Source organism: Panthera pardus, unplaced genomic scaffold (assembly GCF_024362965.1).
Source record: "Panthera pardus isolate Hobbes unplaced genomic scaffold, ASM2436296v1 HiC_scaffold_20, whole genome shotgun sequence".
Taxonomy (NCBI): Eukaryota; Metazoa; Chordata; class Mammalia; order Carnivora; family Felidae; genus Panthera; species Panthera pardus.
In genome coordinates this window covers 11048260-11075993 of record NW_026526766.1, presented here as the reverse complement: position 1 = coordinate 11075993, position 27734 = coordinate 11048260, and the positions used below count along the sequence as shown (strand labels likewise).

Genomic DNA, 27734 nt, shown 5'->3' with positions numbered 1-27734 from the left:
CAAAGTCGTTCTTTCCCAAGGACGCTCTTTGAACATAACTTATTTTAGTTAACCGTTTATTAGTAGTTACTGTGTGTCAGGGCCTTACGTGTATGATCTAATTCTCCCCATGGCTGGATGAGGGAGCGACAGTTATGATTCCTATTTTCACAGACAAGGAAAGGCACAGGGAGGTTGAGAAACTTCCCGAAATCACCCAGCAAGGACGTGGCAGAGCTGATTCACGCCCGAGACTTTCTGATCTCGAGCCTGTACCCTTGAACACCACTCACACCCTTTCCTCCAAAGTTGAGGATTCTGGAAAGGGGGAAGCAACGGATATTTCTTGAATATCAAATGGATACCAGCCGCTGTGCCTGGGGCTTTACAGGACTTTCTCCTCCAACCTTCTCTGTGACCCTATATGATATTTATCACCAGCATGCCACCCACCTGCCCCGACAAGTTAAGCAAAGTTAAGCAATATGCCCAAAGTCACAAATGCAGGCAATGACAAAGCCAGCCTTCAAGTCTATGTCTGTTTGCCTCCAACAGGACCCAACACCGGAGAGACCACAGTCCTCTGCCTCCCACAGCAAACATTTGTTTGTCCGTATGGAGATCCGATCTCTTCTCTCTTAATTTTAAAATAGCACATCATTTGATAGATTAATTTGCAGCGTTCTCTAATCAGAAAGATAGTAACAGAAGTTGGCCAAAGTGCGCAGAAGTTGGAAGCCGCATACACGGCTGGCAGGAATGTAAAACAGTGTAATTTGAAGACCATATGGCTGTTTCTTCGAAGGTGAAACTACAGTCACCATTTGACCTAGCGATGCCACTCCTAGCTCTTCGCCCAGGTTAACGGAGAGCCTTTGCACGAAAACTTTACGTGAATGTTCACAGCAGCATTATTCATGACAGTCAAAAAAGCGGAAACGACCCAAATAGCCGCAAGCTGACGAGTGGATAAACAAAATGTGGTCTAGCCCCATAATGGGACGTTATTCGTCAGTAAGAGTGAAATACTGACACATGGTCTGTTCTGCTTAGAGAAAGGAGCTAGTCACAAAAGACTACGTGTTGTATGATTTCATTTGTGTAAAATGTCCAGAATAGGCAAATCCATAGACCCAGGAAGGAGGCTGGGGATTGCCAGGGTTGGAAATGGAGATCACGGCTAAAGAGTACAAGTCTCTTTTGGGGGTGACGACAATGTTCTAAGATGGACCGTCGTAATGATCGCACAACGTTATAAATCTGCTACGAACCACTGAATTGTACTTTAAGTGGGTGAATTGTCTGGGATGTAAATTACATCTCAATAAAGCTGTTCTACATTTATATTCGAAAACTGTTCCGTGAAAAAAGAAAAAAACAATTATTATGCACTTGGTAGGCTCTCAAGAAATATCTGCTGACTGAATGCCCCCACGTGCATTACGGCTATTTGAAAATAATACATGTTCATTTAAATTCAAGTATATCTTTTAGGAGTAGACACTGCCATTCTGCACCAACGTCATATGACTCGTGCCCCAGACTTAACCATCCCTGGAATCAAACGCTCAGAGGACTACGGACTTCCAGGAGTGCGGAGATGTGTGCCTCAGTGCTGGAAGTTTCCCAACAGTCCCAGGACACAGGAATTCCTCCTCTGCTCCCATAGGACCAAACTGCAGTGCAAAAGAACCATCTGTGACTCACTGACAATGGTCATGCTGCTGAGTGTTAACTGTCTCCCAAAACCCTCAGGTAGCCAAATGCAGACTGACGGAGAAACTCCAGGGTGACTTAGGGCCACCAATTGATAAACAGTCACTGGGGTCCTGGAAACTGGGAAGATGAACAACGACCTTCCTTTGTTTCTAGAGAAACTCCCCAAAGCAGCTCCTGGTAGCATTTACTATTTACGGCCACATTTGAGCTAATATGAAAGAGCATGGAAAGGAAAAAAAAAAAAAAAAGTTCCAGAGTAAAAATGGAAACCAGCATTCAGGGTTGCAGGGGAGGGGACAAGGAATAAAGAGAGATCTACACGTGAGATCTAGCTGAGGAATTATCCTGATAGGAACTGTTAAAAGGGTCAAGAAGGAAAGGATACAAATGTGCACAGAGGAAGGAGCAAGGTAGAGTGTTAGTGAATTTAACAGCAAAACAAATTAGCTCAACAGACAAGCTTCTCCTGAGCAGATTAAGTCCAGAACCTAGTGTTGCCTAGATAATCCTTTCAGGGAACAGTTTTCAAACCTTCCTCGTCAGGGAACAAAATCCTCCCAAGAATAATTTAGAAAGCACATATTTTACGACTCTGGAATTCTACATGAGCCTTGGATTTGTGAAAAGTTTGTTCTGAGGTTCCTTTGAAAAATGGAAGTAGGAAATATGGTACAAAACTGGAAAAGATTTATCTGAGACCTAGAGGCTCCAAGGTCCCACCCATGTGCTGGGCTCCTGACCTCACATCTCCGGAGATTCATTAATGTTATTTTGGAGATGATGCAATCCCGTCCACCAGAAAGCATCCTCGTGTGAAACACAACACAACTACAAAAAATGTAGCGTATACTTCTTGTAGAAAGGATAGCTAGGAGCTTTTGTGTATTTTATTGCATCGCATTTTTTTTACGTTTATTTATTTATTTTGAGAGAGAGGGCAAGCGTGCACAAGCAGGTGAGAGGCAGAGAGAAGGAGAGACAGAATCCCAAGCAGGCTCTGCACCATCAGCACGGAGCCCGATGTGGGCTCGAACTCACAGAACGTGAGATCATGACCTGAGCCGCGACTGAGAGTCAGATGCTTAACCGACTGAGCCACCCAGGCACTCCACTTCCATCACGTTTCTAAAACAGCTCTGTGAGACAGATATTTTACAGATGAGGGGGAGACTGTGGCTCAAAGAAATCAAGGAACTTTCCAGAAGTCCTATATCCTATAGCGATAGGATTTGATTCTGGGTCTTCCAACTTCTTGACCACTCCTATCTTCACTACCCTAGACCTTTCCAAAGTAAAACTACAAACAATTTGTCCAGCCTCAGAAGGCCTTCTAGAATAGAAAACTGATCACATTTTAATAGAGACGAAAGATCACCATGAAACTCAGCAGACCAGAGGGAGAATACCAAGAAAGTAACAGGGGAGCATCAGGCTTTGGAACATCGGCAAGTCGGGGACCTCAGGACAAGGACGATGTGCGAACTATTCGTCAAAATAAAGATATCAGTAACTACCAGTATATCCAGTCCCCCAAACCCTATAGCTGCTGGTTTATTTTGTTGTCTGTACTTACTGAAGAATAACAATGAAGAAGAATGAAGAAGATAAGAATTTGGGATTTTAGAGCGGAACTTTTCTTAACATCGCTCGGTGTCTTATCTGAGCTGTACATGTTAAAATGTGCACCCAGAGTGGTCAGTTTTTGCCCTAGCCAAGAAATAAACAAAGCCTAGGAGAAAAAATGATTGTAAGAGCGGTCACCTTCTCTTACACAATCCACAAAGATGAGACCGGAATAGAAGCTGTTGATTTTGTCAGTTTATCTTTTGTAGTAATAATTCTCCACCACAAATCTTCCTTTTGGACTCTGTGGGGCATATTTTCCAACTGTTTCTTCCCCTAGGAACCCATCGGGCTAAGCTCCTACTGCTCTTAATGGCATACGGTAATAAAAGGTGAAACATCCCTGCACTTGGGAGCCCCAGGGAAAAGGGATATTTTGCTCTTGGAAATGTTTCTGAATCTCTGATGGCCACCAGACAGACAGCCGGCGGGCTGCAAGCATTTCCCAAGGAAATATTGGGTCTGTATCTATGTGTGGTACTGGTCTGTCAGTTACAAGTACAACGAGCCCTGGACAGATAGTCAAGGCCCTATGCGCTACTGTGCCCTCTGCCACTGACCAGGTAGGTAACCTTCACCAAGGTTGCAGGGCTCTCGTGTGTATCAAAAAGCACTCAGAGTAGATGATTCCCAAAGACCTCTCCAGCTAGAGGACACTTTGGCTCCTGGCTTTGCCTATTCTGGTAATTTGCTGCCAAGTACCTGTTTCTTGGTCACGGTGCCATCCACGGGGTCCACGTATTCAAAGCAGTCTGTCTTTGCCACGCTGTAGACGTGGTTCCCCACGGCAAACTGCTGGCCGATGAAGGACTTGTCTGTGACCAGGGCCTCCAGGTCCCTCATGATGTAATATGTCGCCTTGGGCTCTAGCCCCTCATAGTCAAACCTGGTGAGGGAAGGCAGGACACAGGGTGAACACAACCCTAATCGGAAGACCAGAAACTCGGTCGACATCTCGAGGTCATCTCATCATTGGTTTTGTTTTCATGGAAGAGCCGCACAGAAAAGCACCCCAGACCTGTCCCCACGCCCTTCTACCTGGCTTTTGCAATCCAAGCCTGGTTCCACCCCCTACCTGCTACCTGGCCCACAGAATCCAGGCCCTATACAGTAGCCAGAGTGATCTTGCAAAAATAAAGTCAAGTCACGTCCTTTCTTTTCAATCCTTCCCCAGTGCCCATCACACTGAGACCAAGACTCTAACCACAGACCACAAGGCACTGGGGGATCCCACCCCCTGGAATCTGTCCCCCTCTCATACTCGTTCACTATGCTACAGCCACATGGGCCTCCCCTCCAGGCCTCTGAGACACTTTGTCCTTTCCTGCCTTTGGGCCTTTGCTCTTGTTCTTTGTTCTTTCGACCTGGTATATTCTTCCCCTTGAACACCTAGCACATTCTCGTCCATCGCTTTTCAAACTTAGTGTCACCTCCAGAAAGTGACCTTCTCCGACCATCCGTCTAAGATGCTGCCTTCCATGTCTCCCTCTCTCTCGTTGCTCTTTATATTTTCTTTTGGTAGCGATCCCAATCTGCATTTACTGTGTTTGAAATGTTTGTTTACTTCTTATCTGCCTTTGCCCACGAGAGCCACAAGCTCCAGGAGAGCAGAGACCTTATCTGTTTTGTTCTCCACTGCTTCTAATAAGTAGTAAGTGTTTTCTTTCTTTTTCTTCCTTCCTTTTTCTTTCTTTCTTTCTTTCTTTCATTTATTTTTTGAGAGAGAGAAAGAGAGAGAGCAGGGAAGGGGCAGAGAGAGAGGGAGAGAGAGAATGCAAGAAGGTTCCACGTTGTCAGCGCAGAGCCTGATGCAGGGCTTGAACCCACCAACCATGAGATCATGACCTGAGCTGAAATCAAGAGTTGGACGCTCGACCGACTGAGCCACCCAGGCGCCCCAGTAGTAAGTGTTTTCTAAGTAGTGGGATGAAAAATTCGAGGAAGGGAAGGGAGGAAGGAAGGAGGGAGAAGAATCCAGGGAGGTGAAGAAAGAAGGAGGAAGGGAGCTCCGCGTACCACAAAACTCTCTTGGAAACTTGGAAGAGATAGCACAATTGTTCCATCAAAAACAAAAAAAAAATCCTCCCAGCCAAGAACATCAAATGTAACAATGGGGCTGGAAAGTGATTAGAAAAAAAAAAAAAAAAAAAAGACTAAAATAACACCTATCTCATTTGTTTTTGTGGTGTTTAAATACCATAATGCACATCAAGTAGGTGGTCCAGTGCCAGACATCATTTGCTTAAAACTATTAATTGATTTTATTCTTAGTAACTATCACAAAGGGTCTTGCCCAATGGTGGACAGTCTTGACCAAGACCTAAAGGCACATCCAGGGGGATCTGTTTAAGAAAGAAGCCCTCAGAGGTGCAACTTTGCACAATTGGCTATGGTGGGATCTCCGATGGGGTTCTGTGTAACACAGGGACAGGGTGGGAGTTCTCGGTGAGCTGAAAGAAGGAACACGAATCATTGTTACTGTTTTTCCTTCACCCAAGATCTTTCAAGGCTTTAAGGAAACAGCAGGGTATTAGCCAAAATGGAAAACATGGAATGATGCCATTTCTAGCAATGAGTCCTCTGTCCCTATAGCTCTTTCTTTTATTCTCTCCCTCCTATACAGCTGTGTCCTCCCCGCCCTCAGACACAAAACAACCAGGAACTCTCTCAGAACATTCTCAGCAGTGTATGTGTACTGAGCCTAAATTCTCTTTGAAGATAGTCTTTTGGGGGGAAGATGAAGACCGAGCCAAGCAGAGAGAGGCATGCGGATGGGATAAGAGGGTTTATTAGGATACAAGAGAGGCACTGGAAGAGATTCCGAAGTTGAGGAAATCCACTACTGTGACAGATCACGTTCAAGTCTATGGCTGAGGTCATCAGACCAGCCTGCCCGCCTGCCCAAACGTTCATAGGCAAGCAGACTCCAGCACCCACACCTGCCCTACGGCCGACAACCCCCTCTGACCACCAGAGGAACACAGCTTCAAGGGAGGAAATCTTTCAATGGAGAATTCCTTCTGGGGTCCACTCGTATGAGGCAAATCCGTTGGGGTTCTCACAACTTCAGGCTCAGAAATAGTTAAGCCAAAATTGTTTTTATTTTCTCCTCCCCACCAAAAAACACAACACAACAAACAAAAAACAAAACAGCTAGAAGTCATTCTGTTTCACAACCTGCATTTGCTAGACCCTGAAAAAAAAAAAAAAGGGTTTACTTTTCATCCTACCTATTCTCTCCTCCCTTTTCCTTTATCTCTGTGATCTTTTTGGACAGAAATCTGAAACATAACTCAATGTCCTACAAGAATTTAAATCTCCATCGCACTATATTCTCTAATATGGTATTTGTTATGAAAAAAGTAATTATCATGTAAGCTCTTGGCCACACACGCACACACAAAAATGAACCGTATTATAAATACACTTATCATAACACCATGTCTTCAAAACCCTGGCAGAGAGCTAGATAATCATTGCACGAATTATGAGGCACACATCCCTAACTCAGAGTGATCTCACTAAGCCAGAGGCTGGCAATCATAACATAGTTTATCAGGTTGGGCTTTTTTGGAACGGCTTCATGCAATAGAAAGCCTTGCTGTGCCAATTAGTTCCTTGGTATGCCAAAAAGGCCCACAACAATCAGGATTTTTTGGCACTTGTTAGAAATACTGGTAAGTAAAACAAATTCCCACCTGCCTTGAGAGTCTTTGTTTTACAGTACAAGGAATAATTTGAGGTGGTTTTCAGGCGATTACAACCTCTGCCTTCTTAACTGGACACGAACAAAGACTGTTATAACACTGTCAACTTTTCCCAGAGCACCAAGATCCTTTAGATTGTGAGGAATCCTATCACAGGCTTTCTTATTCTCTGATATTTATCTAGCTAAATGACTTCTTAAGACAAGAAACAATCACCTTATAAGGGAAGTCTAGAGCTTTCTTTCTGTTCCTTAAGCTCCTGAAACGTAACCAAACATCCCAAGTAGTTAACTATTCATAAACAAAGCAAATGAGCCACGATTTCTGTTTTCAGTACATCGTCTCTGAGAATACTCAAGGATTCCCTTGCCCCATTCCCAGGTTCTCCATAGTTAACAGCCGTTTCTACCACTGCTTCCCCAAATCCACAGCTTGGCACTAGGTACACAAACCTAGCACGTCTAGGGACACATATCTAGCAGGCAACCTTGCAGCCAGAAGACTGTGACCCCTCACCTACTTCAAAAACAGGAAAGCGATATAGGCTCCCAACCCTGAGCGCTCAGCCGTTGACCTTCTCCCTTCCTCCCTCCCAGGGCTGCACTTCCGTTTTCTGTATCTCTTTCCACAGGGACAAACTTTCAGCAAAATCTGGGGCTCCTGGACCATGTGGCCTCTTCAGAGGGAACCAGCTCAGGCACCTTAGACGTTGTTGGGACCATTAGTGGGAAAACAAGGCAGAGGGAAGGAGAGGATCACAGAAGCATGCTAACCTTCACAGCTTTGATCTCTGCCTCCCTGCCTTGATAATTATGGGTGGAGAACCAACAAGGAAAGTCCCTGATCGGATTATACAACTCTCTTGGGCACCAAAGGACTTTTAAGGCTCTGCAGTTCAGATTCCCTCTTGGGATGGCTGCCCACTTTATAGACACTGATGAAAAGATTACAGAGGAAGGTCACTAAGGGAGGGGAAATTTGTGCCTTCCAGTTTGGGTGTCCTTGACATGACCCCCAAGCACCTACCAGGGGCTCCAGCCCCCACGTTCCTCAGATTGTCCTGAAAGATGCCTCCTTCTTATGGTTCTAGCCCACCAGTGTTCCTTAACAATAGTTCCCCGAGTGAGAAGTCCCCCCCACCCCCTTCTCACCTGCAATAATAGTGGCGGCCGAATTTGGCCCAGTGATCTCGGACAATTTCCTCCACACTCTGCTTCCGGGCAGCCAGAATGGAAAGCCAGACCAAGACCGCCCAGAGGCCATCTTTTTCCCGGAGGTGATCAGAGCCTAAGGGAGAAAGAAATATGTTGCTGAGGATTTGTTCCTGGGGAAAAAGTAAAATCTCAATGAACTATCAAGACCAGTTAGCAATGGAATGTTGAAATGGCTGGGCAGATTTATCCATCGTGATAAATATACGTCCCACGATACCCTTGCGTTTCCAAAACCAGCCAACAGAAATTCAAATAACATAAAATAACATCAGAAAATAAACTAAATTCCTGGACGTTGTTAAAAGTACCGAAGAGTCAAGCTGAGATTACGTTTGCCCAATGGGATCGCTCACTCAGTAGATATTTGGTGGCCCTTACAATACACCAACCATTGGTCTAGGTGTTAGGGACAGAGCAGTGAGTAAGATAGCTCTTTACTCGCAAAGCTTGAACTCATGTGGGTAGAGACAGGCAACAGAGACATAGACAAGGGAACAGATGCATTAAATAAGGACAAGGGCGATGAGAAAAATAAACTGAGTGATAGCGTCACATCTACGACAGCAGCAAGAATTGCTTGATCTAGAGTAGTAGCTTATCTATAGTAGGGCTAACAGTGGCGTCCCCAAACGATGTGTTCACCCAGAACCTGTGAATGTGACCTTATTTGGGGAAACGGTCTTGCAGATGTAATTAAGGATCTTGAGATGAGATGATCCTGGATTATCCAGGTGGAACTTAAATCCAATGAAAAGTGTTCCTAGAAGAAGAGAAGACACAGACAGGAGAAATTCAAAGGAGCGGGTCACATAAAGACAGAGGCAGAGATTGGAATTATGCTACCCTAAGCCAGGGAACGTACACAGCCATCAGAAAGAAGCAAGGAAGGATTCTCCCCTAGGGCCTTCAAAGGAAGGATGACCCTGCCAACATCTTGATTTTGGACTTCTAGCCTCCAGTGAGAGAGGAAATTTCTGTTGTGCTAAGACACCCCGTCTATGAGAATTCGCGACGGCAGCCTTAGGAAATGAACACAGATGGTCTTGGTCAGCTCCGCTGAGGTGATGACATCTGGGCGGACACTTGAGAAGGAGTCAGCCATGCTGAGAGGTGGGGACAAAGCGTTTCAAGCCAAGCGACAGCAACCGCAAAGTCCCTGATGCAGGAATAAACTGGGAAGCTTGATCCTACCGGCTACGCTACAGAAAGAGAGGCAGTCTGTACTGCGGCATTCACAAGAAAGAGAAGCGCCAGCTAAACTGGTAGCTTTCTGCGCAAAAACAACCAGGTGAATGTGCAAGAGGTCCACTGAAGCACTTGTCTATTGGCCAGCTCGAAGCTCTGATTCCTTAATACGTACCTGGAGGCAGATTGCTCTCAACTATTCATATAATTTCATCCTCTGACACTATCAACAGCAATATTGTAAGAAAGGGGACCGGGACCAAGGGGAGGGCCATCTCTTCTTACAGTAGAGTGATGAGAATGGACAACAGCACTCTTAGGTTTCAGGGCCATGAAAACACATACAGAAAATCAAAAAGGAAGACCCGATGTGCCAGAGCTATTTAAACCTTGGAAAGAGAATGAGATAATATGTCCGTTGAGTTAGACACTCGTGACAACTTCTCAACGGAGCTATGAGCCGTGTACTCGTCTCGTTACGTTTGCAGTGGTAAATGTTAAATGCGTTTCCTTGAGAAGAAAAACATACAACCTTGAGACGGCAGTGAAGATATTTAAAGGGAAAAACGATCATTGTTCGGTTCTTCCTACATGCTGATCAATGATCTGCTGATGACACTTTTAGGTTGCAGCTGCTTCTAGGGTGAGAGGAGCTGAGGCATGAATCATCACGCCGTAGCGAGCGGGGGGCGGAGGGGGGTACTCTAGTCTTATCTAGCAAACTCTTCACGCTGCTACAAAAATGGAAGAAGTCTGGAAGATGCTGGGTTAGCTCCATGGCTCAGTGCCAAAAAAAACAAGTCGAGGAAACCCTGCCCAGTGGGATCATTTCAAAACCTTTTGTCCTTTTATAGCTGAAAAATCACTTTTATTTACTGGCTGGAGAAAAATACTCTTTTGTTTTCAAACATGGGCTCTGCATACCTTGCATTTCCAGCTGGATTACGTTACCTGGAGATGGAACCATTAGATACTATTAACTCACTAAGATAAGATGTCATAATTCATGAGAAGAGACATAAAGTTCTTCTAGCAGGATTGGAAAAGAAAAAAGAAACAAAAAACCTACCTCAACCATTTGTAGCCAACTTCATCCTAGATGGTGAGTTGGCTTGGATAGCCTTGCCTGCAAGTTAAACATTCGCCAAAATTCATCAGGGCCAACGATCTAGCAAAACGAACTGTGCTCTTTGTAGCTCTTTGAGTTGGGGAGAGAGACACTGATGATGTTGCAATTATACGTGTTTCCGCTGGGTGCTCATGGTATGCTTTGGAGAGGGTTTGGGGGATACAACCCTCCTTTTGATAATTCCTTAAAGCAAATGAACTATAATGCCATATCAGTGACAGGTAAATTAAACAAGAAATACAGACAACACACAGGTATCAAACGGTTTTCTGAAACCCCACCATAAACAGGGTAAAAACAGAGGGGAGAAATGTTCCCACTACTTACTTATAAGTACGCTAGTGGATTTCATATTTGAAAATATTTTATGAGTCAATGAGAAAAAGAGAAATCCCAACAGGCAACCGTGTGGAAGGGCAGAAATGAGCCATTTTTAAGAGAAAAATACTGACAGTTAACATCTGAACAAACGGTCAGTCTCGCTGGAGTCAAAATCCACAAAATGGGATAATGTTCGGGGACTGTCAAATGAGCAAAGACCAGGGGAAGGGGAATAACAGCAAAGAAACCGTGTAAATGTGTACAGTTGGAAAGAATAAGTTGGCAATAGGGGCGCCTGGGGGGCCCAGTCGGTTAAGCGTCCGACTTCGGCTCAGGTCATGATCTCACGGTCCGTGGGTTCGAGCCCCGCGTCGAGCTCTGTGCTGACAGCTCGGAGCCTGGAGCCTGCTTCGGATTCTGTGTCTCCCTCTCTCTCTGCTCCTCCCCTGCTCTCACTCTGTCTCTCTCTCACTCTCTCAAAAATAAATAAAGATTAAGAATAATTTGGCAATAATAATCAAGAGTCTTAAAGTATCACCCAACTTTGGACCCAGCTATTCTTTTTTTTTTTTTTTTTTTTTACCCTTCAGTCACAAGGACATTTGCTAAAGCAGCTAAGAGAGGAAAATTGGAAAAAATAAATGCTAATTGTTAAACACCAGGGTAATGGTGGAAAATCCATCCAAAAGTTTATTGTGCAAAGAAGTGAAGAAGAAAGAGAAGGATGCTCATCCAATTCTCATAAATGGAAAAAATCGGTTTACCCAGAAGGAATATTCGGTATATTTTTGTAGAAAAATGTTTGTAGATATGTCTATGGGTATGTGCACAGGTAAAGGAGAGTATGACCACCAAACCACTGACAGTGGTTATCTTCCAAGTGGTAGAATCGCAGGTGTTTTCCTCTTCTGTCCTATTTCCACAATAAACATGTATTTTTTCATTATAAGAAAAAAATAAACTTCTCCAGGTTTTGGTGGTATGTAGAAATACACATTTGAAGCCGTTCACTTCCGTTTATCGAAGAGCTAGTTGGGATATTAAAGGGATCGCTACCCCTTATGAAGAGGTGATGAGCTTTGAACCTATCAATCATCCCATTTCTTCGAGTGAGTACTAGCGTTTTATTTACTTTTTAAATTTTGTAATGCTTATTTATTTTTGAGAGACAAAGCGTGAGTGGGGGAGGGGCAGAGAGAGAGGAGGCAGAGACTCTGAAGCAGGCTCCAGGCTCTGAGCTCTCAGCACAGAGCCCAACATGGGGCTCGAACTCACAGACTGTGAGATCACGACCCGAGCCAAAGTCGGACGCTTAACCGACTGAGCCACCCACGCGCCCCGAGTAATAGCTTTTTAGAACACAGAGACTGACTACGACTATCCTCCATGGGGGTCTCACAGGACTCGAATCAGGAGTGTCCTGTAAGGTTTTAGTAACTAACAGAAAGTAGGGACGGGCAAGGGGGTGTGAAGCTGAACTGTCCACCGTGGCCTTGGAGGAAGCTGCAGAAGCTTAGTTTTGAGCCTACCTTCAACCTCACAGCAAAAGGGAATGAAAAGTACAGTGAGTTCCCACACAAACACAACATTCCCCACTGTCACCAATCCCATTCCGGTGGGACATTTGTTATAACTGTTGAACATACACTCATTCGTTACTATCACCTGAAGTCCATAGTTAATGCTACGGTTCGCTCTTGGTGAACATTCAATGATTCTGAAAAACATGGCAAACTACTAATCTTTCTGCCATCTTCATAGTTTTGCATTTTCCAGATTATCACACAGTTGGGCTCACACAGAATGGGGCCTCTGGAGTCTGGCTTCTTTCACTTAATCATATGCATTTAATGGGGGTGCCCACGTGGCTCAGTCAGTTAAGTGTCTGACTTTGGCTCAGGTCATCATCTCATGGTTAGTAAGTTCAAGCCCCACATCGGGCTCTGTGCTGACAGCTCAGAGCCTGGAGCCTGCTTCGGATTCTGTGTCTCCCTCTCTCTCTCTGCCCTCCCCCCACCCCCCCCCCCACCACTTGCTTTCTCTCTTTCTCTCTCTCAAAAATAAATAAACATCTTAAAAATATGCATTTAAGGTTCCTCCAAGAATGTTCATAGCTTGACAGCTCATTTCTTTTTAGCACTGAATAATAACAGTACAATTTTTGAAACCTGCTTCCTCTAGAATCCTGGCCACCTGGTTGAGGACCTTACCAGGAGCTTTTAGCCATATTCCCAAAGCCCTAGGTACCACTCACCTAGCCTTCATCCATCCAGGCCAGCCCAGCCCAAAGCCCAGAGAAGCAGCCATCCCCACCTGGATACCAGAAGGAGGGCGCTCAGCTCTTTCCCACCAGGCCTCCAGAAAAAGCTGGTACAAAAAAAGATGTTTGTTTGTTTTTTTCTCATCAGAAATCTCCCTATCCCCCCGCCACCCAAATTCAACTTTGCATTTTCTCAGCTTTAAAACTGTAATTACTTTGAGCCAGGCAGTACACGGGTAAGTATAGTGGCCTCACAAGAGGAAAGGGGAAAACAGAGAGTACTCAATCATCTCAAAGGAATTTTTTTCAAATGGAAATCCCAGCCCGGGCAAATCAACTCAATAAAACATCACACATGTTGCCAACAGATCAAGTCATTTCAGCTGAGACTCAGATCAGGAAAGTCTGAATTTGTCAATTAGGAAAATATAAATCATTTTGCACCTGTTGCAGGCCCCAAGCTGGAACAGGGGTTAGTGATTCTGCATCCCGGCTGCACATCGGAATCACCTAAAGAACTTCTGGAAAATAGCAGTGCTCAGGCCTCATTCCAGACCATTAAAGTTAGCATTTCTAGCAATGGGATCTAGGCATCAGGATTTTTTTTTCAAGTTCCTCAGGTGATTCTCACGGGAAGCCAGGGTTGAGAGCCTCTGCTCTAGAAGAAGAGTGGTCAGAATAGTTCTATATGAGGGACATATTGCTTAGGGGTAGTGAAGCCTCTCCCTCTTTTTGTTCAACTATGGTAACGAAGAAAGCGGCCACCGGTCTATAGTTCAGGGGATGCCACTGGCCTTGCTCAAGCGGGTGGCTTTTGCTGGACTCAGCTTCAGTATCATGCCTCCTCTCTGCCCTTTTCGTCTGAAAAACTTATGAGGGTTTTGCCAACTTTGGGGTCACCAACGCATCCCCATTTGCCTGGGACTCTACCGATTACAAGAGTAAATGTCCCACATCCCAAAAAACCTCTGAGTCCCAGGCACACCGGGATGGTTGGTCACCTAATAAGAAAGGCCACTTGCTCAAAGAGGTCCCTGGTGGTTTTGGGGATCGGTGCAGGTTCAGCACCTGCCATAGCACACGCAGTTCGTGGAAGCAGAAACGACGACGGGAGGTATGTGCACTGGCTTTTGAAGGAGGATTGCAAAGCAGATTCCATTCCATTCTTGGAAGAGAACAGCAGAGGACCAAGCACCACACTCAGTACCTTCCTTCACACATCGATGAGCTGATTTCCACGACTGAGTTGCTCTTTTTACAAATAAGAGATGACGGGTAGGCCTTTTGTACGAGGTCACACGGTAACTAAGGGGTGAAAACAAGACTCAGACCTGGGCAGTTTGGCTCTCCCGCTGATGGGTTTCACTACAACCAGAAAGCCCAGGAACGACAGCGGTCCTTGGGGGCTGCAACGCGGCAGGGGAAATGCCCCACACGGCTGAGGCAGAGGCAGACCCTCTGAAGATAAGGGACACAAACACGCACCTCTTCCTTCTCACACTAGAGAGTCAGGGAAAGTTGCCAATTTCCCTTTGCTTTTCTCCTCATATCAATTCAGCCTTTCCATTTACGGATGCAGTTTTCACTCATTTGCAGTGAAATTCTTCCCATCCTCTTTTTATCCACCAAAGACAAGGGTTTGTCTTTTCTAAAGAGGGTGTTATGAGGAAAAACGGGGAGACACCCTTTGCAGGTGAATGGGAGATTTGAAAACATGCCATAGAACTGGGACAGGTTGGTTTTGGGGGGCTGGTGTTGTTTGTCCCCCCCCCTCCATGTTTCAAACCACTTACATTCAGCTTTTTACATCTTGCCAAAAAGCGAGGCTCATGGAAAAAGCATCACTTTTCCATGATTAAAAATGGATGCTTTTTAAAAGCAAATGCTCTAAAATTTCCACCAATTGGAGAACAGCACAACTATTCCGTGTATAAGCGGGTCAGGATATATACCCGCAGTATACAAGAGCCAGCTGTCAGCTCAGAAAGGTGGGATGGCAGTAACTGGCAGATGTAGAATGAGCTGTGGCCAACACGGATCCCAACCAATAATGTTATATAGCAATACATTTGATGATGACAATGATGATGATGACGACGAGACGACAACGACAGTGTTTGATACAAATATACTGCAGGGCATTTGACTAATATCCTCATCATGGCAATACCCAGTAGGGTCCTTGAGGGAAGGGACTGTGTCTGAAATTACGCATCACTCTCTGAGCCCAGAAGGTATGCAGTAAATATTCATTGAACGAATAAATGAATGACCGAGTGTAGATCAAGCTAGTATGTAGCTTGATCTAATTCATCGGATTCACTCCTCACTAAAAGGAGCTAGCTAGCTAGAAGCAACCGGAGTGCTACATTGGAAAAAAATGTCACAGATCATCCCATTGAAAAACTGAGGCCCAGAGAAGCTAAGCCATCTGTGTAAGGCAGTTCCACCACACAGAGGGGGAGTCGAGACTGAAGCCAGGTCTGTTAATTCGTGGTGCTGTGCTGTTCCCATGACACCGTTCTCCCAAGTCCCCTGACATTCATGCCATCCCCATCTAAAAGAATAACCACATGGGAGTAAATGACCCCTCTGCATTTCCTTAAACAGGGACAGCGGGGTCCTATGGAGCCAGTGAGTTTGGGTTTGAATGGTGACTCTGTCAGGGTTATCTTGGCCATTGGCTTTTGGCTTGATCTTCTTCCCTAAACCTCAATTACTGTATGGTCTCCACTTCATTGTTGAGAAATCTCAGTGAAATAATGTATAGGAGGTCCTAAGCATGGCATCTGTCACTTAGGAGGTGCTCAAGAAATAATAGGTATTAGCAAGCACTATTTCATTAACATGTGCCCCGAGGCAGTCAAGCCATCCATCCCAGAGGAGGCGAAAGCATTAACAATATGGTGGCTGGTCAGCTGACACAATTCCCTCACGTGAGCACAGAAGCACAGGAAGGTAAGGCACAGTGGGATCTGCTAACTCATACATCCCACCCTCTTCCTTTGTCACCAGTGCTCATGAAAACAACACAACTCCCCGGGAACTACTCTTTGACAGGTCACAAGCTGAACCAGAAATTTCTCCAGAGGGTTTAAAGTCTGCAACCACAGGGCATAACCACCATAGTCACTATACTTTGTTCTCAGTGGAGCCACCTAGCAACTGCTAGAGAGCAGATGGGGAAGCCTCCAAGAACAATTTTAGGAACAGCATCTTAAATACCAAGGGATGGGCCCCCTCATTAGAAGTCTCTTAGTAGTCACTATGAAAAGAAACCCATGGTCTATCTAGACTCCTTCAATCTGTGGCTGCGGACAGTGATTTCTCAGTCCCAGAATGCACTGGGAAGTGTGGACACAGCCTCCGAGGTCCACCCATTTGCTTCTGCTTCACACGTGGGCATCCCACACCCTCTCTTGCTACTTGTCATCAGCTTAGAAGATGAATTGAAAGGTCAATGCAACTGGAACTGGGGAGATCCCAAGAAAAGGATTTTATGTGATAGAGATACTCTTCCCCTTCCAGGTGGAGATCTGTTTCCCAGCACAGGGGTAGATAGTTTGTGGATGGGCAAGAAGGGAGTTTCAGTTTTCAGACTTTATGAGGAGGCCCTTGGGGATGTCAACCAGAGCCCCTCTGCACTGTGGTCTAGCCTAGATTGAGTTGTGCATGCGCACACAGCCTGTCCCAATTAGTCCAGTGGAGAAACTGCTCTCCCAGCACTGATAATGCTGTCACCACAGCCTTCTGACATCACATCTATTACCCAGCCAAATTGACACAACTGGCCACGAATAGGAGAAAGAAATGTGGCAGAACCTCAATAATCTGAAATTCATATGTCTACAGGGCCTCTTCTTCTGTCCTAGAGATTGAACCGAAGTGGAAACAGCCCATTGTACAGTTTGTGATCATCTAGATAGGGAATGGACTAAAATTTGCCCTGATTTTACCTTTTGGAAAGTGTACAATATTAAGTAACATCATTGTCTAATAAGAGACAGTTGAACCTATTCAATATTTGTTCCACAGCAATACTGTGAACCCAGTCTCGAGTTGGGATGTACATAGGTCTTGTGTGAAATATAAACAAAAGGAAAGGCGTGGCCCCGGAGGTGTTATAAACTATACCACTATTAGGGGAAAGAAAATTTCCTTTCATAAAGCAACTGGAAAAGAAGTCAATACTATAAACCATAAGACAATAGAGCAGAGAATGTCTAGGTTGAAGGCTATAAGAATTTAACACTTACAAAAGCTCACTAAAGCTAGAACGTAGCCCACTGTTGAACATGTGGCTATTTGCAGCTATTTACTGTCAACAACCACACACACACACACACACACACACACACACACACACACACACACAGAGTAAATAAGTAAGTAAAGCAAGCAAATTACAAATACTTAATACTATTTAAAATTTTAAATCCATTCATTAACACAGGTTTGGGAAGGAGTCTTCCTAGAATTCTGCCCTGTGTTAGCTAATAATTTGTGCTAATCATTACACGATGACTGAAATTACCAAAACTTTATTTTTAAATGTTATGTAACTCTGATTTTACTGTACTTCATAAAAGCCCTCCCCCACTCCCTTTCAACTGGTCTACATTTGTTTTTATGAACCCTCCCAAATCTTGGGATAGAAATGCCCAGATCTCCAGAAATATATCCACTCAAAAATGCCAAAAATGTTAAGTACTAACAATGCAAAGAAGAAATATCAAAACGGAAATTCTTTGTTTCCTCCTTATTTCTTTCTTTCTTTCAATTCACCCACTTTCCATCCATCTTTCCAGGCTTCCTTCTATCCTTTATTTCTTCTTCCTACCTTAACTTCCTTCCATTATTCCATCCCTCTTTCTATCCTTCCATCTAATCTGCAAACACTCAAGGCCTGCCAGATATCAAAGAAATAGAGTTGAACAAAATAGTCATGGCCCCTGTCCTCTCAGCATTTAGAATTTCTGCATGGCATGCAGAGGGATTGAACCCATCTCAAAAATTTGAAATTTCTTGTGATGTGGAATACACACATACTCTAGGTCTCTCCCTTTTTTTGCAAGAGGCTGAGCAGATGTAAAAATAGCCAACTTCAAGAGCACCAGGCTGTACTCCAAAGTTCACAGTGGAAAAAGCTGGTGTGACAATGATGGACAAGTCATATTGGTGCCAGGAGACCTGGATTCAATTCCAAATCTTCAAGAATGGATGCAAACAAAAGGCATAGCAATGCCCTAGTACATACTCAGTGCTCATTCAAAGAGATTATTATTATTGTGAGAAACCCAACAGAGAGTGCTTCCTTGGCAATAATAAACATTGTTGTATTGCTTGATTTGACAAATTTGTATGACTGTTGACATTAGCTTTTTAAAAATATATAATAAAAGTAATAGTAATTTTCAAGATGGTGTTCAAGCTTGGAGCTCACCCAGGCTTTCGTGAACATAGTGATTCTTCTGTGTTGCCCGTAAGGGAAAATGCTTCGGGCTGTAACAATTCATACATTCTCAAAATGGTATCACTTCTTAGAAAGTTGATGTCAATGATGGAAACCAGTAGAACCTCATCTACAAATGCCAAAAAAAAAATCTTCCAAAATTTTGGTTTTATTGACCTTAGTTTTAATTGTTTCATTTGTCCCCTTCTGTGTATGAGAACAAGTCCAGATTCCTTCAAATTCAGAACTTTAAAAAAGTAGCCAGAATGCCATTTAGATGAATAGTTTTCTTCTCTTTAGATCTGAGAATTTATAAAGCACCCCTTCTCTCTATAAAGTAGTTTTCCAAGGCTCTCCCCAGGAAGTAGGTGAGTACCGGTCCTAGCACAAAAGATGGTCTGGCTTCTTAAGTGACTTTGGTTCTCTGACAGAGTCATAAATACGGGTTTCTTATTGTCCAGGATGTGGACCTCTCCATAGGAGAGAAGCTTGAACTCCGATCCTATGACCAGCTTGTCACTTTGGAAAGTTCTAGGAGCTCAAGAAGCTGGCAAGGGAAACTTCCACTCAGAATACATCTTGCTCATCTTGGAAAAAAAAGCTTCACATTCTTGTGCCTGAGTCAGATCCATATTTTCAAGTTCTCTTGGCACTGAAATATGCATTCCTAGTTGGTACACAGATCCATGCCCCGGGGACACAGAAAAAGGCCTCCACTCCAGAAAGCTTGGATACTTTTAGAAGCACCTCTGCAGTCTCAGGTCTAAAACTTTCCATCTGTCACTTTCTCCTCCCTTAGTTAGCTCACTTGTTTCTGAAAATCATGTCTCAAGGAAGGTAGGGAACTCCCGTGATCAGCTGACTTTTACAGACTGGACCTGAGGGTCAGAGAGGCCATGCGGCTTGTTTGTGACTGACAGGTAAGGGTCTTGAACATACTCATCAGCCTCACATTTTGGGGCCTCTAGACTTCCTGGACCACACCCCGTGGCACATCAAGGATACTCTTTCTACCATTCCTGAAGAAACCAAAAATACTGGTTTTCACTAGAGCCATGGTTTCTACTCTTGACTGCACATCAAAATCACAGGGGCGCCTGGGTGGCTAAGTCAGTTGAGTGTTTGACTCTTGATTTCGGCTCAGGTCACGATCTCATGGTTCATGAGTTCAAGCCCTGTATAGGGCTCTGCAGTGACAGTGCACAGCCTGCTTAGGATTCTCTTTCTCTCTCTCTCTCTCTCTCTCTCTCTCTCTCTGCCCCTCCCCCACACCTGTGCACACACACACACACATGCTCATGCAGACACACACATACTCTCTCTGTCAAAAATAACCAAACTGTAAAAAAACCACACAACTATACTCATTTAAAATGCAGATTCTCGGGCTCCGCCCTCCCTGATATTCCAAGTAAGGGTAGGATAGAAAATACGTATTTTTAGCAAGTTTCCCAGGTGATTCTGACACACCAGCTCAGTGCTTCTCAAAAATTGGCATTAATAAAGCCCAGAATAAGAGCAGAATGAAGCTATTTTCTCCTTGCACGACTGAGTGGTCCAGCTACTGAGGCCACCTAATAGTCCTTTACTGCTGAGTGCTTGAAAAATAAAATTCGTCAATGCTTTCATCAGAACGACTGATCGACACGGTGGAAAATGGCACAGTGTAGGGCAGGAAACCAGTCTTTCGGGTCAACGGTCACGTAATTCAAGCGGGGACATTTTCCAAGCCAGGTGGCCCCGCGTGAGTCACTTCACTACTTCTGGGGTTCAGGAGCTTTATCTGTCAAATCAGGCTAATGAGGCTAAAGTCACCTGAACCTGAAAAATGGTGGAGGAGGCAATGCCTCATGCTCCTTAAAAGGAAAAACTGGTAACTAAGCCCGACTGCGAGAGACTTTTAAAATCCCCTTCTAGGCCAGCCTACAAGTTGCAATCTGCGTAACTGTCCGAGAGCAAAGTTTGCCGAGAGGTGCCTGTAAGTAGGGGCACGTGGGTGGCTCAGTGGGTTAAGCATCTGACGCTTGGTTTTGGCTCAGGTCATGATCTCCCGGTTCGTGGGTTCGAGCCCCGTGTCGGGCTCTGAAAGGTGTCTTCGAGCGGAAGTCCCTCCAGTGCAGAACACGGTTTCCCAGTTCCGGTCGAATCATGCCCCAGCGTCTAAGCTAGGCAGGTGAAGGGCTTCACAAACTGACCCCTCCTCACCTCTCCTCCTGGTACTGCTTCTTGATAATCCCTCCTCTAACCTATCCTACAAATCAGAGGTTTGCCTATTTTTCTACGTAAGTTTTTACCGAAGCACAGCCTTCCTTGTCCATTTATGTATTGTCTATGGCTGCGTCTGTGCTACAGAGGCAGTGCTGAGGAACTGCGAAAGAGGCAGTAGTCTGCAAAATCCTCAGTGTTTACTCTCCAACCCCTTTATAGAAACGTTTGCTGACCTCCGCTACAGGCCCGTCTTTTCCAGAAATTTTTGGCCACGACCCACAATAAGCACACGTTACAAGGAGACCAAGCATACACATAGATACTTGTGGGCATGTTTATATATACACACTTCTCAGAATAAACGTTTACCTTTACTAAACACGATGCATTCCAACAGGTTTCTAGCCTACTCAGTTGCTTTTCACAAGCTGCTCATGACATTTTACTAATCTCATGACCCCAAATGAGTCTTGATTCGTATTTGGAAAACATGTCTTCAGACAAACCAAACAACTGGCTACTGGTAACACATATCCCCTGCTCTCCAACCTCTTTTTTCTTTCTTGGCATTGATCCCTCCATCTGGCAAGGCCCGGTCCTTTCATCTCTGTGTGTACAAATCCTTCCCATTCTTTAAGAACTAGCCCAGCTTCCAGATCTTTCCTGGAGTCTCCTTTGAACCTCCAGTCCCAAAGCATTTTCGCATCTCCCACAGCATTTTTGCTATTCCTCTATCATGGACACTTAAAGTTTGTGCATTGTAGAATATCATCTGTGCATCTTTCTAATTATGTAACCAAAGACCTGAGTTTCTTAAGGTGTGATCTTAAGCACTTGTATTCTAAATACCTTCTAGTTCAGGGTCTAACCAGTTTGGGTAAGAGAAGAAAACTTCCCAGGATGAAATTTCTTCAGAACCCCAACATAGCCTGAAGTGCTGTCATTATGACCAGTTAACGTGGTTTTACAGCAATCTGTTTAAGCCTGACCAAACAGGACTTTAGTCTCAGGAATTCAAGGATGGTTTGACATCCGCACCTCGATCATGATATTTCATAACGTGCATAATAAAATAGAAAAGAAAGTATTAGTGTATCACTAGGTCCTGAAAGGGCACCTGATAAATCCAACAGCAGTTTCTAATAAGATTCTAACTAAAATGAGAATGGGAAAAATTATATATAAACCTGATCAAGATTTTACCCCCATCAAAAAGCAATCACCACAACGGATAGTAAAAGAGTCAATCCATTTCCATTAAAGTCATGAGTTATCACCATTATTTTTAAATACAATTTTGAAGATTATACCTAATGCAATAAGAATATGACATAAGAGGTATAAATATTAAAAAACGAAACATAAAAAATCTTTCAGTCATAGATTATATGACTGTATACCTTAAAAAAAGTCACAAGAGACTGTAGAGTTTTTAGAAAAGAAAATGCTAGAAAAGAAAATATCTATTAATAATAGAATGTCCTAAGGTGGTTTCACCTCAGAGACAAGGCATATTAATCAATAGCTTCTCCTTATATGAATATGCACCAAAGAAATTAGAAAGAAAAACGAGGATATCAACATTAAGATCAAAGCTGTTAAAAGCTCTGTAGGACATATGGCCCAGTTTCTTCAATTAATAAATTAGAGAACACGTGAAAGGACGATATGCAGATTAAAAGATACTTAAGAGAGGGGACACCTGGGTGGCTCAGTGATTGAGCACCCAACTCTTGGTTTTAGCTTAGGTCATGATCTCAGGGTGTGGGTTCGAGCCCCACGTTAGGCTCTGCACCGACAGCATGGAGCCTACCTGGGATTCTCTCCCCCTCTCCCTCTCCCTTGCTCACTCAATCTCCCTCTCAAAATAAATAAATAAGCATAAAAAAATAAAAGATAAAAGATACTTAAGAGATATCAATCAGTTATAATATTAAGATCTTTGGATCCTGGGGCACCAGGGTGGCTCAGTCAGTTAAGCAGCCGACTTCAGCTCAGGTCACGATCTCACGGTCCATGAGTTCAAGCCCCGCATCGGGCTCTGTGCTGACAGCTCAGACCTGGAGCCTGTTTCAGATTCTGTGTCTCCCTCTCTCTGACCCTCCCCTGTTTATGCTCTGTCTCTCCCTGTCTCAAAAATAAATAAAACGTTAAAAAAAATTAAAATTAAAGATCTTTGGATCCCAACTGGAAAAAAACTATTAAGGAAGGGGTGAGAATAGGAGAGAAATTATTTAAAAATTACTTTTGGAGTTCCACTTCTGCATTTCTGTTTAGGATGTAGAAATCTCCAAGAGAATGTTACTCCTATCCCAGTAATAAGAAAAGGCCAGAAACCTACCAAATCATAACTTTTCTTGAACCCATCAGAAACCTGAGATCACAAGGCAAATAAAGTGAATTCCAAAAACTGACAACCCCCTTCAAGGAGAAACAAGACACAAAACTGTCACCCCTTTGGGAGAGCATAGGAAAAAGAGGATGCTTCCATATAAGTAAAAATTAAGAAGTCACATAAGAGGCTCAAAAATTCTTAAAGGCCAAGTATAGTCATGTTAGTCATGTTAGTTTAAAATTGCTTGGAATCCCCAGAAACAAGGGACACACTTCCAACTCACTGGGTGATCACAGAAAAGACTGGAAACAGAGAGAGAGAGAGATATGGTGGTGCAGGCATGCAGGTAAGGAGCAGCTTCTGAGACATAAGCATGAAGCCCTTTGAGTTCCCCAAACCTTTCTTTCACAGGAAACAAAAGGCTTAAACTTTTGGAAGCACAAGTTGCAAACTTTCTCATCCTGAAAGCCCATGCAAAAATCCATTGCTATGGGAATAGGGTTTGAAGCAAAATTCTTCTCCCTTTGGAGAAAGGGTAGGAAACCTTTCTGGGCCCAGAATCTTACATCAGTACTAAGCAGAGGTCCTGAGTCCTGTCTCCCTCTCTCTCTCTGTCCCTCCCCGACTTGCTCTCTCTCTCTCTCTCTCAAGAATAAAGAAATTTTTTTAAAAAGGAGTCTAGAGGGTTTTCTGGCTTGTATCTTTGTTCCTTCATTCATTTGTTTTGTTTCTCAAATTCTACATTGGAGTGAAATCATACAGTACGTGCTTTTCTCTGATGGACCAATTTCACTCAGTGCCCTCTGGGTCCATCCATGTTGTTGCAAAAGGCAAGGTCACATTCTTCTTATGGCTGAGTAATATTCCACTGTATGTACGTATGTATGTATGTATGTATGTATGTATGTATACACACACACACACACACACACACACACACACACACACACCACACTACACCACATCTTCCTTATCCATTCATCTGTTAATGGACGCTTGGGTTGCTTCCATATCTTGGCTATTTGAAATACTGCCACAATGAAAATAGAGGTGCATATATCTTTCCAAATTAGTGTTTTCGTTTCCTTGGGGTAAATATACATCATACACAAAAATAAACTCCAAATGGATTAAAGACCTAAGTGTGAGACATGAAACCATAAAAAATCCTAGAAAACAGACAGTTTCTCTGACATGGGCCATAGCAACATTTTTCCAGATATGTCTCCTAAGGCAAGGGAAACAAAAGCAAAAATAAACTATTGAGACTACATCAGAATAAAAGCTTCTGCATAGCAAAGGAAACTATCAACAAAACAAAAAGGCAACCTACTGAATGGGAGAAGATATTTGCAAATAATATATCCGATAAGGGGTAAGTATCCAAAATATATAAAGAACTTAGGAAGCTCAACACCAAAAAAAAAAAAAAAAAAAAAAAAAAAAAACAACCCAAACAATCTGATTAAAATATGGGCAGATGACCTGAAGGGAGATTTTTCCAAAGAAGACACACAGATGGTCAACAGACATATGAAAAGATGTTCAACATCACTAATCATCAGGGAAATGCAAATCAAAACCACAATGAGATGTCACCTTACACTTGTCATAATGGCTAAAATCAACCACACAAGAAACAACAGGCGTTGGTGAGGATGCGGTAAAAGGGGAACCCTCATGCGTTGTTGGTGGGAATACAAACTGGTACGGCCACCATGGGAAACAAAATGGAGGTCCCTCAAAAAATTAAAAGTAGAATTACATATGACCCAAATAAAAACCAAAAAAAAAAAAAAAATGGACAGAAGAGACGAGGGCATCCTAGCACATATCCCCCCAGGTTTCTCTGATTTTTTTCCCTCTAATTATCTCTTCCTCTAGCATTTGATTCACAGTGGGGTCACAGGTCTCCAAACTGGGGTCACAGAGGGCTATAGCCACCCTCTCCAGTAACATTACGTCAGCAAAAACCTACCAGTGCCAAAGCTCTCTTCTCCACACAGAGAGCACCGTCCTGAGTCCATCAGATTTGAGAAGAATCTCCATCCAGCTGGGGTCTCATACACAGGAACCTTCATCGATTTGGCCACTCTGAAAAATTAAATTCAAGGCAACAGTCAATTCATATCTCTTTTCCTTTCTTTTCTCAGCACAGAAGGAAGTCTTTAGAATTTATTAACTCCATAACTAGACTTCAGAACATTCTGGTCAGTGTTGACATTTTTCAGGATGTTAAGCCCTAAGGTAGAAAATGACAAATAGCCTATTCCGATGTTTCTCAGTTTTGCTTTCCCCATTTTCCCACAGAAAATATTAAGTTAACGTATAGAATATTCTCATTTATGTTTCCCTTCTATAAATGTTCCTTTATCTTTATGGTAAGATCCCACTTGGGGAGTTCAGAATCTAAATTAAGAGGGAGGTTGGTTACAAACACTTTGGAATATTGTTGGACAGTATCTACAGACACACACACACACACACACACACACACACACACACACACACTGTAGGACTTTTAGGATCGAAAGACTTACTCTACCAGCTGTTAGAAATGTTGATAGCTAACAGCTCACAGATATGTCTCCTACTCTCTGTTAAAGAGAGATATCTCACTCAAAATCATGCTCCCTTTGGGGCACCAAAGTGGGGCACCACTTTGGGGTGGCTCAGTCAGTTAAGCGTCTGACTCTTGGTTTCAGCTTAGGTCATGCTCTCACGATTTGTAGGTTCAAGCCCACCTCAGGCTCTGCAGCTGGCAGCATGGAGCCTGCTTGGGATTCTCTCTCTCCCTCTCCCTCTGACCCTCCCCTGCTCGCACCGTCTCTGTCTCCCTCAAAATAAATAAACAAACTTTAAAAATATCATGCTCCCTTTCCTGGGTCAGTCCACATCCAATGTCTGGTCAGTGTGGGATATTTAAAGGTCTAGCCTCCTTGCCCCTATTTGGCCTAACTCTGTAGGGCCATTTCAGCTCTAGAGATCCGCGTAGGTTGGCTGAGGTCTTTGTCGTGACTGCACTGCAGTCCAACCTCTCTCTTTCTGTCCAATCCCCTTCCTCACTGCCCCCAGCAGGTGCTGGTTTTGAAGACACATTTGATCTGGATGGGCAGAAAGGAATAAACTTCCCGCAAGCAAATCTCTCTCCGAGCTGCTTCCTGGGGAGCCCAGTGTAGGACAGTGCGCAACAGAATACGAACACAAGATTTTACACAAAATGATCACAGAATCACGATTCGGAAGAACCGAAACCACCCGGATGTCCACTGAGTTGAACAGACAGAGGCTCTGTGATATAGAAGGCGCTACCTTAAATTTCGCTGAGCCTACCACCGCTACATGCAACCCCATGATGAATCTCACACACATCATATCACGTAAAAGGAACGGGGAACAAGAAAATACACACTGTAGCGTCCCATTGACATCCACTTCAAGGACAGCTAAAACTAATCAATGCTGTCACAATTCAGGCTCAGCAGAGTAGAGAGGTCACGTGTTTTGTTTAAGATTCCACAGAGGTAAGAGGCAGAGCTAGAATCTGGACCCACATTCTGCTTAATTTCTGCTCACGTTCCAGTCCACGATACCTTGTTGTCGCCCCAAATGTTTTAAGAGACATACAGATCTCAGAGAGTATGTTGGGGAATGATCCGGTTCTGTGCCAATGACCTAACGAATCTCATCTTTCCCACAAGCAAGCAACAAAAAGCAAAAAAACACCAAATGCCTGCCGCTAACAAGATCTAGTTTTTCAAAGGGTATAAGCACAGAAGGTGGCCAGGAACGGGAACCAGGACGGGTGTCTTGGTGAAGAAGAGGAAGAAAGATGCATAAAGGACAGAGGACACAATGCAATCATGATTTCATTAGGTTTTTTTGTTTTCTTTAGGTTTTACTTTGTGGCCAGCTGGAGAAAACAGAATATCTAGAAACCCTTGCCACAGGAAAGCAAACACCTTCCTTTCCATAATACCAAATATAGTTGATGTGTTCAAGATCTGGAAAAATTTTGTGCTAAATCTCTTTCAAGTTTGCTTTGAAAAGAAGCACTTTTTAGATGTCCCAGGGTTATATCAAAGGTTCTGTTGTGTATTTTTTTTAGTGGCCTAAGAAAGATATACAAATCACACTTATATCCTGGTAGGAACAATGAAAGAAATCCTCCCCAAACTGTAGATCAAAGGTAAATTTTCACAGCCATTAATTTCATAGTCAGAAGCTGAAGGAAGGAGGTGGAATAAGTCACACAGAAGCTTCCCAGTGTCAGCACAGAGTAAAGCCTAGGTCAAAATTCATTTAGCAAATATGACTGTATATGATTGCCAAATAGAAAGTGCAGCATGAAACAGACATAAGGGTAAGAAAAGGGGTGGAGAGTGTGGGGACATACATTTCCTGGCTCAGACACTCTTGCAGGTTCAAAGCCAAGTTGGCAGATCTAAAGGGAGGGGAAAGGATTTCCCTAGCTCCCACCCTTCCCAATTAATCACTGTCAGGAGGTCATAAGGCTGAGGGCTGAGGCTGGAGCTTTAGAGGACCGGATACTTCTATAACTAGGAGCCCCAGACGCAGCTATGCAAGCTAAGAAAACAATAT

The 27734-nt window shown here is 43.7% G+C and overlaps 1 protein-coding gene across 1 annotated transcript in view; it reads right to left on the bottom strand.

Annotated features, from left to right (window-relative positions):
* PGM5 (phosphoglucomutase 5) overlaps window positions 1-27734 on the bottom strand; it is a 184675-nt gene that overhangs the window by 46766 nt on the left and 110175 nt on the right. Inside the window, exons 7-9 of the mRNA XM_053907784.1 lie at window positions 25111-25226; window positions 8180-8315; window positions 4024-4207 (exon numbers count right to left, since the gene is read on the bottom strand). Of these exons, the coding sequence (XP_053763759.1) occupies window positions 4024-4207; window positions 8180-8315; window positions 25111-25226 (436 nt within the window). The remainder of the gene's footprint in view (window positions 1-4023; window positions 4208-8179; window positions 8316-25110; window positions 25227-27734) is intronic.